The 16,984-nt window shown below is 41.4% G+C and overlaps 1 protein-coding gene across 1 annotated transcript in view; it reads left to right on the forward strand.

Annotated features, from left to right (window-relative positions):
* fbxo18 (F-box DNA helicase 1) overlaps nucleotides 1-16,984 on the forward strand; it is a 32,192-nt gene that overhangs the window by 796 nt on the left and 14,412 nt on the right. The window contains exons 2-10 of the mRNA XM_039792465.1: nucleotides 197-364; nucleotides 1,219-1,790; nucleotides 4,209-4,345; nucleotides 6,262-6,409; nucleotides 6,691-6,872; nucleotides 6,958-7,032; nucleotides 11,597-11,688; nucleotides 11,954-12,122; nucleotides 16,227-16,446. Coding sequence (XP_039648399.1) covers nucleotides 197-364; nucleotides 1,219-1,790; nucleotides 4,209-4,345; nucleotides 6,262-6,409; nucleotides 6,691-6,872; nucleotides 6,958-7,032; nucleotides 11,597-11,688; nucleotides 11,954-12,122; nucleotides 16,227-16,446 — 1,763 coding nt within the window. The remainder of the gene's footprint in view (nucleotides 1-196; nucleotides 365-1,218; nucleotides 1,791-4,208; nucleotides 4,346-6,261; nucleotides 6,410-6,690; nucleotides 6,873-6,957; nucleotides 7,033-11,596; nucleotides 11,689-11,953; nucleotides 12,123-16,226; nucleotides 16,447-16,984) is intronic.

Below are 16,984 nucleotides of genomic sequence, written 5' to 3' on the forward strand. Positions count from 1 at the left end.
TCAAACCCTGTGCCGCTGAGGCAAGTGCTGAGCTTCAGTACATGGGGCGCACGCTCTACCAGAGATTTCTTCTTAAAAGGTTGCTTAAGAATTTTTATAACCAATGTAGGATAGGGCTGCTGTCAGGTGAGAATACTGTCCAAATAAAGTGATTGTGTGTTGTGCTGACATGACTGAATGTTGTGTGGTTTTCTAGGAAAGGCCAAAAGGCGACACCTGAATGCAGAGGAGTGTGATGAACTGGGACAAAGTGCAGAGGGCACTGGTGCCCTCACCCAGCCCCACACTGTCAACCAGGGACACGGCAACCATGACCCCACCCGGAGGCTTTACCCCAGGACACCCACCAAGCGACGGAAGTGTGGTAATCTGCTCCAAACCTTCTGCTACAAACCTTTTGACAAATCTGAGTAGAGCTGTAACTATTCCAAATTTCGCTGTGCAATGAATTGTCTCAGAAGCTATTGCGATTAACAATATATTTGTCTACTTCAGTCAAACTATAAAATATATATTATTTTTTTTTTACTTTTTCAAACAAATTCAAGTTTTGAATGAATTCCAGGATGCGTCTTTTGGTTTCATCACTGTTAATGTGACCACCACAGTCTATGAAGTAAACCACACCATTTTATTATCCTAAAACATCCTATTTTTTGCGTAAATGAGCATAAAATTGACAATAGTACAGTAATATATAGTCCTCTGAAAAAAAAGGTGGGGGGTGGTGATGGTGGGCAAAAAAAAAGGTTATTTAATCAGCGGGTTTGGTGGGCAGATTTCGGAAAACACAAGCAAGTTCGATTTCTTTGGCTTGAGTCAGCTACAGCCAAGAATGCTTGGAGTTTCTATGGCAACAAGTGACAACTGCCGCTAGCATAGCATAGCTCGGTCCAACCAGTACATTTTCATATAATTACAATTTGCCACAGCTAAACAAAATCAACAATTACCATCAACAATCACACCCCTTAGGACCCTAGCTAATCAAACAAAGAAACCCGTGATTACGTAATAAAAATATTCAATTAGACAATCATGTAATTATTGTTACAGGCCTCTACTCAAAGTAACATTCAAAACAGACAGGGTGACATGAGAGTGTATGGTTATGTTGTTCAGTAAAAGTCCTGACTAACCCATTTCATGTAGGAAGTCATAAAATCTATGTCTGACATTGCATCTTTGTTCTTTCTCTCTCACTTCTTATACCATCAGCATCTGCCTCCGGAAGTCCTGCTGGACGACCGAAGGGCATCAACAACTTTTTTCCTGTGACGGGGGTCCTTAGTTCTAGTCCGCACAAATCCCCCCAGCCCTGCTCGTCCACAGGCACAGACAGACTCAATGGCGAGCTCTTTCCTGAAGAAGAGGAAGACGAGGATGACGATGTCAGCCTGTTAGCTGCCTCATTTGCCGCAGAACCTGAAGACGAGGTTGACGATTTAAGCCTGTTGGCTGCCGAGATGTTGCCACAGCCTGAGACGAGGAGGAAGGAGGAAGTGGTGGATTATCTGGAGGGAATGACAGCAGAGATGTTTGGGGATGAGGATGGATTTGACCGATGTGGCGCTGACATTCCCGTGGAGGAAGAGGAGGTCGAGGCCCTCCCTGATGCCCACTATGGGCTGCTGGGCAGCGGCAGAGTTCTGCTGCAGCCTCAGGGCTGCATGGACGACCTTCCAGAGGAGGTGCTGAGGCAGATTCTGTGCCTGGTCCCGGCCCAGGACCTCTACCGCAGTGTCAGCCTCGTCTGCCATCACTGGAGGAACATCGTCCAGGACCCCAAGGTTAAACAAACTACAGAATTACATCGATCATTACATATTAGTAGCAGGGTGAGGGATTAACAATATCTCAGTACAAGTGATGTAAACAAACAAAAGCAGGGCAAGTGTGTACTTGCTGCAGAAATGAGTTTCAGCAGGTTCTTATATGAAAATGGTAAATGTTTGAGAGATGAACTTCATGTTTACACAGATGAGTTTTTTATTTTTTTTCAAAACTTTATTGAGTTTTCGGTCGTTATTAATAAACAATGCACAATAAACAAACCGTAACAGTCACAAAATACCCTCCCTCCCTCCCTTAACCAACAATTGTCTCGGAGGACTATAAATAAGTAAGTAAATAAGATTTAAAAAATATATATATAATATATTCAATAAAATTTAAAAGGCACGTCATTAAGTACATTAAATGGAAACCAACAAAGGGATAATAACAATAATAATAAAAAATGGCATAACAATAAAAATGCTGCTGATGATGATAATATAAATGATAATAATAATAATAAGTTGGTTTAAAACAGAGTTATTAAGCTTGGTCACCATCCTATTCTTTCCCCCGATTCATAACTACGGTACTCTAGCTGTGGTGCAAGATTCGAGCCATTCTGCAGCGGTATTGCTGACAATGCCAGCGCTTACCCGTTTCCATGCATATGGATATTCATGTTGTTCATAAAATTTAAGAAAGGCATCCATATCTTATAAAAATCCTCAACTTTCCCTCTTGCTATATAGGTCAATTTTTCTAGTGCCAGACTGCAAGACATCTCCTTAACCCACTGTCTAGAATCCGGTCTCTGAGTATCCTTCCAGGTTAAGGCAATTACACGTTTGGCTTGCAACAAACAGAAATTGATTAGTTTGCGTTTCTTAGCGTTTACTGGGAAATCTCCAGGGAATATGTGTAGTAAACACATTTTAGCTTCAATGGGAAAAACCATATCTTTCAATTCAGAAGTCAGCCCTAGAACCTCTTTCCAGAATACCTGGAGTTTTCGGCATTCCCACATACAATAATAAAGAGTGCCAATTTCTTCAGTGCACTTACTACATGTATCAGGGATCTCAGGATTAAAATGATGTAATTTAACCGGAGTAATATAGATCCTGAGCAACCACTTATACTGCAACAGTTTAAATCTGGTATTTATAGTTTGGGTTTGGGCGTGAAGACATGCCTTCTCCCAGTCCTCTATAGAGATGTTTACCTGAAGATCATTCTTCCATGCTCCTAAATACGATATGGAGTTCTCCTTGGAGCCTGCTAATAGTAGATCATAAAACTTTGATAACTGACCTCTGGCATGTAAATGGCTTACCGTGAATTTTTCGAGAGTAGATAATGTAGGTTCTGAGGTAGTCTTAGTTTGGGAATATACAAAGCTTTGAATTTGCAAATACTTAAAAAAATGTTTCCTGGGAAGGTTGTGCTTATCCATTAATTGTTGGAATGACATTAGAGTCCCTTCATTATACAAGTCCTTTATTGTGCTTAGTCCTTTTTCTATCCAGTGTTTGAATCCCATATCACATCTCCCTGCTCTGACACTGATGAGTTTTAATAGGGCTGGGCAATATATCGATATTTGAGGCTAGAAAGATATGGTCTTAGATTTTAGAAGTGTTGTCTTCTCCTGGTTTTAAAGGCTGCATTACAGTAAAGTGATGTACTTTTCTGAACTTACCAAACTGTTCTAGCTGTTCTATTATTTGCCTTTAACCACTTCACTTCATATCCACATAACTTATGGTGGAGAGAGAGAGAGAGAGAGAGAGAGAGAGAGAGAGAGAGAGAGAGAGAGAGAGAGAGAGAGAGAGAGAGAGAGAGAGAGAGAGAGAGAGAGAGAGAGAGAGAGAGAGAGAGAGAGACTTGTCCCATAGGGATAATCATTTCCACACATCTTCTTTCCATAGCACAACATCACATATAGAACACATAAAACATGTATCACATATACATACATTAAGACACCCACATAGACATATCAAATGTGAAAACTGAGGTGGTGGCGGCATTATTACAGTTTGTTCAGCATTGTGATGGCGGTGGAGACAAAACTTTTTTTGCAATAGGCTTTAGTCCAGTTCAGTGCTCTGTGTCTGCGGCCGGATGGAAGTAGTGTGAAGATTAGATTCAGGGGATGGTCTGTGCTGACATTTCATAATGTAAATATTTTGTGAAAGCACCAATTGTCAACCCTACAATATTGCCGCAATATCAATATAGAGGGATTTGGTGAAGAATATGGTTATATTTGATTTTCTCCATATCGCCCAGCTCTAAGAGAGTATTTCATTTGTCTCTTGTGGTTGGAGATTGTCGTTCTATTCCTACTTGAACTTCGAGGTAAATTTAAAGCTCACCAAATTAACATCGTTGTTTCGGATGTCGTGTGTTTGTGTTCCATTGTGCAGTTTGTCCCCTTCAAGAAACAGTACTACCGCTACACGATGAGGGAGAAGACAACCGTGCTGGAGATCGGCCTCATCCTGAAGAGCAGCAGCATAACGGATCCATCATCATCAGAGCACAGCATACGGCACCTTGTTGTGTAAGTCTGCATTTCCTTTTTAGTAAGGGACGTTTCTGTAACAGCACAAACATGAAGAAGAGTCGCTGTCATTTTTTGTTTTACGGAGGCATTGATACCCATATGAAAGTTGCAAGTTTATGTTTATGTTCTGCTTGTTTTATAAATTGCTTATACTGTCTCCCCCTGGCGGATTTTGTTGCACTTGTAGATGTGGTGTGTGTGTGGTGTTGGGTGTGTGTATTGTAAACATGGTTATTTTATGGGATAGATCGACCCTTATTAGACCTGTACTCACACAGAGTTGCTGCGTGATATCTCTGTGCCCGAGCAGTGCTTCGGCTGTAGCCTACTTCCACCCAATATAGTCCCAAGTCAGTATCTGCCTAGGAAATTGTCTAGTCTTAATCTGCATTGCTATTTGTACTCGTTGTGAATACACAGGCCACAAGAAGTAATTAGGTTTTGTTTCTGTTGTTGTTGGGTCACTTTTAATCACTACATGCTAACCGGCAACATAGGATTCCATTCACTACGCTAAGCTAAGCTAGCGGCGGGGCTGCCGGACTAACCGGCAATTTCCACTGGATGCGGAACGTCTGCGGAACGTCGACAGAGTCATTAGGTTTCCATTAAAGTCAGTGTGTGTATTTCCACTGACTGCGGAACGTCTGCGTCCCTACTCCGTCCCAGTTCCGTCAGTCCGCAGCCCTCCGCAGAAGATAACGCGGGACAGGAAGTCGAGCACAGAAACAAAATAAATATCCGGTTAATTTTCAAAATAAAATACACCGTGCTCACGGCGGATCATATTTCCCTGCACTACACCTTGAAAACACAGCACAGAGTTGTTCCCCCTCTACTCCTCTGGATGGAAACAAACTGTTGTTGGTTTTGTGGTTATATTCAATGTGAATTCGCGAGAACTTGTGGGTCCTCGTGACTACAGCTGTCAGTCACGGCCGCAGCCGTTCCGCAACAAATCCGGACCCGGTGGGTATTGACGGACGGCGGAGCACGCAGCAGACACGCAGCGGAGCCGGTCCGCAGCTGTTACGCATCCAGTGGAAATCCCCGGTAAGACAATGCATGCACTGAGACAAAAGAAAAAAAAAAAAAAACTGACAGCAGTCACATAGCCAATCTGGCCACAGGATGACCAGTCTGAGCCAAGACACTCAGTCTACCCCTGATTTAGACTTGTGGAAATACCGCATTCAGCTGACCTGTGTGTGTGTTGGAAGGAGAAAGGAGAGGAAATGGGATGTCAGTGCAAAATTAGAAGGCAAAGTAGGTTTTAGAGTTTCAGTGATGTCGTGACGGCTGTGGTAAACCTGTAAGGAGTAGTGTGTGTGCGTGTGGGGCTCAGCCCCGGTGCACACAGGCAGCAAGCAGAGGCGAGAAAGCCAGAGACAAAAATATACATTCAGAAATGTGTTTCTAATTAGCGGCAGGCTCTGCATTGTCGGTCATAATTATGGTCTGAAATTCCATTGTCAATAATAACCGTACTTTAGTTTTCTTTCTTTTCTTTTTTTTTATCGGCCAATAATGTATCTACCTGAGATAACACATACATCCCTAGTTTGTATTTTAATGAAGACAAATTGGTACGATGTTCACAGAAGGGACAAATATGGAACATATATAAATACCAAGCAGACATTAAAACCTCTGAAGCAAAAGCTCAGACTGAGCTAACCGATTATAGCAACACAAAGCTGCTTAGTATTTGGATCAAGTCCTGACAACTCCAGTCATTATTTCCTTTGGAAATTTGAAGCTTTTTTCTGATCTTGGTATCATTGTGTCACTGTGGATCAGATATTAATTTAAATGACTAAAAAGGATGATATAAAATGACCCATTACAAAAGTATGGCAACGCTGACATGCATAGTTTTTAATAATTATCTTGTCTGCGTGTGTTTTGGTCAGTTTAATGGCCCAGCATAAGGTCAGGGAGCGGGTGAGGCCGGAGGACGTTCTGGAGTGTGCTAAGAAACATCGCCTTTTTCCTCAGGCTGAGGCCTCCATAAGATTACGCATTCCTGATATTCAGAAGGCCTATAACCTTGGCATTGAGGTATGACTGACACACACACACACACACACACACACACACACACACACACACACACACACACACACACGGGTCCTCTGGTAGTCATATTGAGAAAATGAATACATTTGACTATTTATTCTCTAAACTTAAATTTAATTTGTTTATCTTTAGAGTGTCTTGTACTCCCCATATCTTGCTGATGCAACAGTATGAATATATCTGAAATCCTAAAAAATTGAGTTAACAATGTGTGCACGAGAGCCATGGAAGTTCTTCTCATCCGTCGTGTTTTTTATCTCCAGGGTCCCAACCCATACGCGGCCATGGCTGTCATACTGATCCTCAGTGAGAGTGTTGGTGACGTGCAGGCCTTGGTGTCTCTGCTCAGCGGCTGCATGTCGCACACCGCCATCACAGAGTACCTCAGCCACATGGCCATGATGCTGCTCGCCATGAAGAGGAGCAACATCAAGATCAGTAACCGGTAATAGCTGCAAGTGGGAGCACCTTAAATTTGACCATGTCTTTATTGTCAGCCTCTACAATTCTTTTCTGTCCGGTCTCTCCAGGTTGCATTACAACATCTACTACGTCCTTCACCTGATGGACAACGGCCCCTTTTCTGTTGGCTCTAGCCAGAGCGGGTGAGGAACAAAATGCATTAGTTTGACTGATGTGCATGAGAAATGAGTGCATCCTTCTTTCCATAAAGGTCCTATGACATGCTGCTTTTTGGATGCTTTTATATAGGCCTTAGTGGTCCCCTAATACTGTATCTGAAGTCTCTTTTATATAGACCTTAGTGGTCCCCTAATACTGTATCTGAAGTCTCTTCTATATAGGCCTTAGTGGTCCCCTAATACTGTATCTGAAGTCTCTTTTATATAGGCCTTAGTGGTCCCCTAATACTGTATCTGAAGTCTCTTTTATATAGACCTTAGTGGTCCACTAATACTGTATCTGAAGTCTCTTTTATATAGACCTTAGTTGTCCCCTAATACTGTATCTGAAGTCTCTTTTATATAGACCTTAGTGGTCCCCTAATACTGTATCTGAAGTCTCTTTTATATAGACCTTAGTGGTCCCCTAATACTGTATCTGAAGTCTCTTTTATATAGGCCTTAGTGGTCCCCTAATACTGTATCTGAAGTCTCTTTTATATAGGCCTTAGTGGTCCCCTAATACTGTATCTGAAGTCTCTTCAGCCATGGTGCAGAATTACAGCCACTAGAGCCAGTCCCACCATGAGCCTATTTAGTATGTGCCATTTCTGTGTCTGTAGCTTTAAATGCTATTGAGGACTAGCCTAGAAATCTAGATGCACCCTAGCAGCAGCAAATTTAATTTGCAGCCAGGGGGGTCTAGGCACTCTCCGTTGGCTTGCGAGCTGGAAAAACCAAACTCTGGTCAGGCCAATCACATCGTGTATAGAGTCGGTGGGCGGGCTTATGGCTGCTGCTGCTGGGAACAGCGGTCTTCTGGAAGAACAAAGAACGGCACTGAAAACATTCTTAAAAAAAGGAAGATGTGTTCGGAGTTTTGCCGACCGGATATGGCAAAAGTTTAATCTATGAACTAGCTTCACTACCTTCTTCATTGCTCTGGTTGGTTGTAATGCTATCCTATTGCATGCTGAGGGAATTTGAAAGACAGCCGTTTATCCCGCCCCTCGGATTGAGCCCTGTCAAGGGTGAGTTCCCAGACCCAACATCTTGATGTGGGTCTGGCTTGTCAGGCTAATTGAGGACGAGAGAGGGGGGGCAAGGTGGAGGGTCGGGGTGTGGCCTTGACCAACTGCCATGCTTCGCTTGTTTGCAAGCCATGTTGTCTCTCTCTCTCATGGGAGGGCCAAATTCTCTGGGCGGGCAAAGTAGAGAAAGGGGAGGTAACCTTTCCCCTTATGACCTCATAAAGGGAAGATTCCAGATCGGCCCATCTGAGCTTTCATTTTCTCAAAGGCAGAGCAGGATACCCAGGGCTCGGTTTACACTTATCGTCTTTCTAGCCACTGGGGGACCATAGGCAGGCTGGGGGAACGCATATTAATGTGAAAAAACCTCCATAAAGTGAAATTTTCATGCCATGGGACCTTAACAGTTAGTTAGTTAGTTACTTAGTTATATTTTATTTTTGTGTCATGCCAAATATTTTGGCCCATCCCACATGGGATTACAAGACACCACAAATTTACTTATTTAACAAACATCTTCCTGTTGCATATACAAATCTTTCGGATGAATACAAATATATAGACATACATACATATACACATACACATATGTATATACACGTATACACATACCACACACAAACAACTAGTTCTCATCTACACTCGATAAAGAGCTTTTTTCCTTTTCTCCCAGGCTTTATCTAAATAATTAGCCAATTTATATGTTTCACATGTGAACAGCCATCTCAATCTTTGAGCATCATCCATATTTACCAAATCAATCTCTGCTTTTATCCTACAAAACAAAAATCACGCTGCTCACGATAAAAAGGACAATAGAAAACAAAATGGAACTCATTTTCTACATCATTCAAACAACACATAGGACAGATCCGTTTTTCCTCTTCTACATTAACATATCGTCCTGTTTCAATAGTCAATGGCAAAACACCAGATCTCACTTGAGCACATAAGGATCTTTGCCTTTTTGACAAATTATATACAACATAATTCTCAGTGCCATATTCTGGTTTTATCAATACAAAAATACGCAGTTTTGGCTTAGCCCATATATCGTCAGCCCACTGCTTTTTGTCTTTAGCAAATATAGATTCTTTAAACAAACCGATATTCAGCTTTTCATTATTAAGAAACAAATCCCCAAAACCATAATTACTAAACAATTTGCATATGTCGTTAGACCAAATACCAAGAATGTGTTTATCCCAGAGAAATATTTTCCTTGTCAACCTATTTACGTCCATATCTAATAGACGATTCCATAACTGGGCCATACATATCTTCCAGCGAGCCTCACATGATTCCCATCCCATGTCTCCCACTATCGCCAATGTAGGGGTATATTTATGCACACCCAGAAAATATCTTATGGCACTATTTTGCACTAATTCACAATAAGATATATTCCTAAGTCCTCTAACACCCACAATATAATCAAGTATAGGGCACACACAGGTTTGAAACAATTTAGAATACGTTTGAAAACTTATGTCTTTCAGATTCCTGCTTTTACCAATAATTCCTCCCACAGCTCTATGTGCTGAATCAGCAAGAACCTTAACACCATTTCTAAAGTTCATATGTTCATCAATATAAAAACCTAGATATTTATATAAGTCTACAAAGTTCAGCTTGTGTGACACAATTTTAAACTCATAAGTGCTGCGAGTAGTTAAAGGTTTTCTAAAGTGAATTATTTCCGTTTTCTTTCTATTGATAAACAATCTCCATTTATTACACCAATCATTAATATAGGAGAGCATGCGCTGCAGATTATCTTCAGATGGAGACAGTAGTACTATATCATCCGCTTACAAAAGAATACTTATCATTTCATTTCCACATCTTATCCCACAATTCAATGCTTTAATTTCCTTTGCCAAATCCTTTATATAAATTGCAAATAATGTGAGGGACAAAGCATCGCCCTGTTTTACCCCTGATGATGTTGGAAACCAGTTGGTATGGAGTTCATTCAATCTTACACATGCTATGGGCTTGTGATAAACAGACTTCAGTGCCATATAAAATTTTCCATTTACCCCATACTCTATAAGCTTATATGCCAACAGATCCCTATTGATCATATCAAAAGCTTTGTGAAAATCGATAAAGCACGAATATGTTGGCTTATTTTCACTTATTCTATTAGTTATAATTGTAAACAATACAAAAATGTGATCTAAACATGATCTTGATTTACGGAATACTTTTTGTTCTTCCACAAGAAGCTCTTCTTTCTCTAAATAAAACATGAGCCTCTCATTAAGTATTGTAGAATACAGTTTATAAACTGTGCTCATTAGACTAATCCCTCTATAATTTAAGGGCACCCTTGGATTTTCATTTTGGGATTTAGGTATCGGATTAATAATTGATTTAAGCCACATAGATGGTATTTTGCCACATTCAAAACATCCTTTAAATAAATCACACAAAATATCAAATAGTTTAACACCCTTAATTTCTTCATTATGACGGACCCACTTCTGGGTCTATAGCAGTATTTTCCAAGCAGGGGGTACTTCTGCAGTTGCCAGGGGGTACATTGACAGATTGTAGAGTAGCTCATAGAGCTGGGCGATATGGAGAAAATCAAATGTCACCATATTTTTTACCAAATACATCAATGTTGATATTGTGGCGATATTAAAGGGTCCACTATTGGTGCTTTCACAAATATTTACACAATGAGAGTTTTGATAAATGATCACCAATAATGTGGATACCATGGCAAATTATAAAACAGAATGTAATGTTCGAAAATGCAGAATGAAAGCGAAAGGTACCGGACATCCGGCCAAAAATTAGGGACATCCGGCAGAATTTCCGGCAGCACCTAAACAATCCCGGAAGTGGAACGTCGTCGATATACACTGTACGATTGCTGACCAAACCAACGTTAATATTGACAGTTCAGTTGTATGAAAAAATTAACAATAGCCACTTTTATTTAATGAATAGTGTTCTACATGTGGAACATACATTGGGAATGGAATATAGTGTGAAAGGACTGAAGACAATGTTTGTTCCAACTTCTATCTTTCTGTCAACAGTTTCTCATTTTGTTTGCATGTCAAGTGTATTTAGAGCGCTCCTTCCCTTAATGCTAGCCATGTGACACTATGGCCGGAAAAACGCACCATGCAGCGGTGAAATGTGGCCGGTGGCGAGCTGCCATGCAATGTCTATGGAAAGTTGCGGCGGCCGCTCTGAGCTCAGCGAGCTGCAGTGTGGCGGCGAAATGCAGCCAAACTGAAAGTTGGGGATATTTTAACTTTTAGCTGCGGAGTCTAGCCAGATAATACCCACAAGCCAATCAGTAACAATCAGAGTCCTGTGACATTTTGACCCAAGTTAACACATGAACACGCCTCCCGGCCGCAGAAAATTATAATTGTCGTGGCCACACTTTGCTGCTGCTGCTTGGTGTGTTTTTTGGTATAAGCCTGCAGTAACGGCAAGTTATGCATATCTGTGGAGTTTTGAACTGACGGCATTTTGTGTGTTTCTGCTAGGCGGCCAAAGATCCAGCTCACACGTGAACAGCAGCAGATCCTCAGCCACGACATCCAGGGAGACCATGTGGTCAAGATCGTGGCTTTTGCAGGTACAGGGACAGCTGCATGTTTGATAATACAATGCGAAACACATTTTGTTTTTCTTCATATCTGAAATGTGGTTACAATATTTAAACTGTCCTTAACAGCTTTTGCATTTTACTATTTAAAAAGAAAAGTGGTAATGTTGCATTTTGACCGTACACATAGCCTCTAGATGTTGGAGATCAGTAATCAGTTTAATCAGTGTTGCTGTGTAAGGGGTGATCGGAGGCCATAGTGTCGTAGCTTAACGGCCCGTGTTGTCGGTCACAGGTACAGGCAAGACGACCACGCTGGTGAAGTACGCTGAGCAGAGGCCACACCTCCGCTTCCTGTATGTGGCCTTCAACAAGTCAGTGGCCAATGAGGCGCAGCGCCGCTTCCCCAGCAACGTGGCCTGCAAGACTGTCCACTCATTGGCCTTCGCCAACGTTGGGAGGAGGTGAGAAGTAGCAGCGAAAGCTTTTGAGTTTTTGTGTTCACAAATACAGACGAGGGCTGTAACGATACACCAAACCTTCGATTCCTTTCACGGTTTTTGACCCATGATTCGATGCAAACCTAGATTGTCATTGATGACATGCCACTTTGCAATACAGTAATACAACAGAGACCTTATTTATTGATATTGATTGAATTCAATGTTGATCGATCCAACATCAAAGATTCTTTTGTACCTTAAAATAATGTTTCCAAAAATGAGACATAAGTATAATGGTAATGGTACTGGTAATGGACAATTCCGCTTCCAACCTGTAGGGGGACCGAAGAGGAAAAGTGCTTTGGTGCCTACTATAAAGGTGCTGGTTGAGCAAAGCCTAGATGTCAGTATCACACCCCTCCCCTGTCTGTCTGCCTCACTCCCGGCACTGCAAGGCTTCAGTCGGGATGAAAGCTGACAACAGCCGCAGGGACACATCCACAGTCAGCTCCCAGCCAGCTAGCAGCCAGCCAGCAATCCAAACCCGGTCAGCACTTAACTCCGGTGCTAAGGACGCTAACCGCAGTTTACTGAACCGTCTGGAAACTGACCCAGGCCCGCACCAGAGTCAGAACAGCGGCCATTCGTAACGCTACACCTCCATTAGCGTTGCCGGTGTCGTGCCAAGGTACTTATCCCCGGAAGATTCGTATCCCCTGGCCGCGGCAGCACGCGTGCACTCAGAGCGGAGCTTCGGTCGCCTTACAGGTTGTCTCATTGGAACTACAGCTGCAGCTAAAAGTTACATAGTGCTGCTATTATATCAGGTGAAAAACAGCCTGATATAATGTGTATGCCCTCTGTTACTATTGCTAGAAAACAGCAGACATCTCCATATTATCTCAGGTTGTTTATTGTGACCTGGTAAAGACAGAAAATGACACACATGATGACAGGACAGACCCTTTGCATGTTAGGGGAGGGGATACACATTATATCAGGTGAAGAACAGCCTGATATTTTGTGTATCCCCTCTGTAACTTTTGCTAGAAAACAGCAGACATCTCCATATTATCTCATGTTGTTTATTGTGACCTGGTAAGGGACTGTTCATTATTTATTTCAGGGGCCACCAGAGGAGTTTTGGGATCTTTAGTCAAAAAACCAGCAATACATTTTGGATGACCCTCCAAATTGATATGGAAAAAAGGGATGACCCTCCCAACAATTTATTGATTCATTCTGCACTGGTTTGCGCTTCAAATATTAATTTACTATTCACATGAAATAAAACCATTTCCTACGGTGTTTTGGATGTTTTTGAACTAACCCGTACGGCAACCTTTTTAATGAATAAAATTATTTTTTCAGCAGATAGTTACAACACAATGGAGCTAGCAAAGCAGTTTTGTGTTTATATGTGCGAGTGGGATTTATTCAGTTTGGGAAATCCCACGGTCTCTAAAGCTACAGCTCAAATTGTCTGGCTGACTAAACAGGGAGGGACCCATCTGCTAGCGATAGGGACCTAGACTGAGAGAACTCCATGGAACTACATAGATAAATATGCACCAAACAAGCCACTTTGAAATTTTGCTGTTCTCATGAATACAAAAGTTGGGTGACCTTCCCCCTTAGACTAAAAAAAATTGGATGACCCTCCCATCAACAAAGAATAAAAAGACATGACCCTCCCCTATTTTACTCCGATGGTCCATTCCATAAATACCGAACGGTCCCTAAACACTAAAAATAACACCCATGATGACAGGACAGACCCTTTGCATATTAGGAGAGGGGATACACATTATATCAGGTAAAAAACGGCCTAATATAATGTGTATCCCCTCTGTAACTTTTGCTAGAAAAGAGCAGACATCTCCATGTTATCTCAGGTTGTTCACTGTGACCTGGTAAACACTGAAAATAACACACATGAGGACAGGACAGACCCTTTGCATGTTAGGGGATACACATTATAAGAGTTGAAAAACGGCCTGATATTTTGTGTATCCCCTATGTAAATTTAGCTAGAAAACAGCAGACCTTTCCATATTATCTCAGAGAATAACACACATGTTGACAGGACACAGCCTTTGCATGTTAGGGGAGGGGATACACATTATATCTGGTGAAAAACGGCCTGATATTTTTGTGTATCCCCTCTGTAACTTTTGCTAGAAAACAGCAGACTTCTCCATATTATCTCAGGTTGTTTATTGTGACCTTGTAAAGACAGAAAATAACACACATGATGACAGGACAGACCCTTTGCATGGTAGGGGAGGGGATACACTAAATATCAGATGAAAAACAGCCTGATATTTTGTGTATCCCCTCTGTAACTTATATGGTAGACCGGTGAACAAAGCGGTTAATTTAGAAGCCATATTAAACTAAATTAAATTAAAACAGAAATCACGTTAGAGGGAAGGGAGGGACGGGTTAGCAAAGACGAGGAAAAAATATTGTTCATAAACCTGCATGACTCACATAGATGGGTCAGATCAGTCAGCCTATGTAGCATGGTGCATGTCAGTATGGAACTTTGGAAAACACTGTTGATTAGATGGCGGGGATAAGTACCTTGGCACGACACTGGTTCGCCTCCCCTGCCGAATTTTAGCCATTTTTACAGTTACGTCTACAGCTACATTTACCCGACAAAAGGGGATATGGCACCAAAACGACTAATACTAATAGTAATTTAAAGATGTGGTAGCATTGGATCTAGACAGTAAGGATAACTCTGGGAGCTGGAAGGGGTGTGTCGCGATTCTGCCCTCTCACTCTGCGATACAGGTTCGTGGGTCTGAGTGTCGCGATTTCGGTTTCATATGGCACCAAGATAACAGTTCTGCCTATATATGAATAAATAAAATGCACTGCAAGTTATGCAATCATGTCAGCTAAACATGGGTAGGTGAAGAAACTTTGTGAGCATTATGGAGAAGCATAAATAATGTATAAGTGTAACAAAAGTGCGTAACCTAAACTCCTACATCATGTGTTGGCTGGAAATATTCCCTTCATCTAGTAGCATTTCAAAGGCTACCTTTTGCACTCCCTTTTGACTTAGACACTTTGGCCAAAATGAGAAACCCAGTGTGGGCTTGCAAGTGGGTCATATCCAAGTCTTTTAAGCCGTTTGAGTCGGATGGTGTTTATAAAGGGCTCAAATGCTGATTTTTGGCTTGGCTTGGGTATTATGTTTTGGCATTGGCCAAAATGCAATCTTGGAAACCCATCAGCCATCATCTGAGGACGCTTTAGCTCTTTTTATTGGATTTGTATCATTCCTATGATGACATCTGCATAGATATCTATCAATAGATGCCGTCTCTCAACTCCAACTCCATACTAACGTCTCAAGTTGCAAGTTGTTCTGGCGCGCAAGAAAGAAAGTCTTGGACTGGGTATCTGTTAGCCAAATATCCGCTGGCTACAACCCCCCAGAGGCTAAATCTTTGTCAGATCGATGGCCAATGAGTTAGGAGATTGTTAAATATAAAGCCCAAAAAATTATGTCAAGCCCTTATATTTGGATATGTTGAACATTGTATGGGGCCAAATTGACCCCAAAGATAATAGGGTTAATGAGCTTTGTTTCCAATTTTTATATACAGTATATCCATTTTTTTTAATTTTAGCATCTATCATATCAAGTTTGATCCCTCATGGTTTGCATCATTTTAATTTTGAATGTCTTTGAATTTTTTTATGCCAATAAACTAACAGTGTTTCTAAATAGCATAATTTGATTAATTAAGTTAACAATCCATTTGACATGGATGTGTGGGAAAAGTAAAGTGTCCAGAATACTGTGATGTCTGAAATACAGTGAGTCAGTGTTAAGTGTTGAAAGTAGAGCAACATAATAAAAGTCAACATATTTTGAGCTCTGCTCACTGTCGGCTTAACTGATTACTGCCTGCGAAACTTTCCATGTTGATGTCTGTTTGACAACCAATAGAACAAACTGCTCTTCACAGACTTAAGCTTGTTTTGCCTTTTTTTTTTTTTTTTTTTTCTGTAGTAACTTCTTTTTTTTCTTGAGGAATATGAGGTGTTTTCCATTAAAGAACCACATCACTTGTTGTGCTTCTGTGATCTTCCCTGGTGCAGATACCATTCTCGTCAGAACCTGACCTTCAACTTGAAGCCATTCGCCATCAGCTCTGTTCTGCCTCAGGGCCGCGGTGGCTTTAGCAAGGCCAAAGTGGTGACCACAACTCTCGACGCCTTCATGGCGTCAACAGACGAGACTATCAATACCAGCCATGTCCCCTGCTCCCGCAGGGGCAAGCACGGACTCCGAGAGTATATAGGCGAGGTGGAAAAAGAGGTACGAACGCATTAATGTATACAAGTGACACTGCATACCCTTTAGGGTAGAGCCGGGCGATATGGAGAAAATCGAGTATCACGATATCTTTTGACCAAATACCTCAATGTCGATATTGCAGGGTTGATTATTGGTGCTTTAACAAAATATTTACACAATGAGATTTTTGATAAATAATCATCAGTAATGTGGATCTAATGACTCAGTGGTTAAAGACAAATAATAGAACAGCTAGAACAGTCTGGTGAGTTCAGAAAAGTACATCACTTTACTGTAATGCAGCCTTTAAAACCAGGAGAAGACGACACTTGTGTCATATTACAATATCCAAAATTGAAGACGATATCTAGCCTCATACATCGATATAATATAGATATATTGCCCAGCTCTACTTGAGGGCACAGTCACACATGCGTACAATTAACACTGGTGAATATTTGCCTCCCGATCACTTCCATTCTATGCGAGCGAAGAGGCGAATAAAACCTTCGCTTCCGGTAGCGAAGGAATTTGCATTGCGTGGAGTTCAACTTTGGTG

This window comes from Perca fluviatilis, chromosome 23 (assembly GCF_010015445.1).
Source record: "Perca fluviatilis chromosome 23, GENO_Pfluv_1.0, whole genome shotgun sequence".
NCBI classification, from domain to species: Eukaryota; Metazoa; Chordata; class Actinopteri; order Perciformes; family Percidae; genus Perca; species Perca fluviatilis.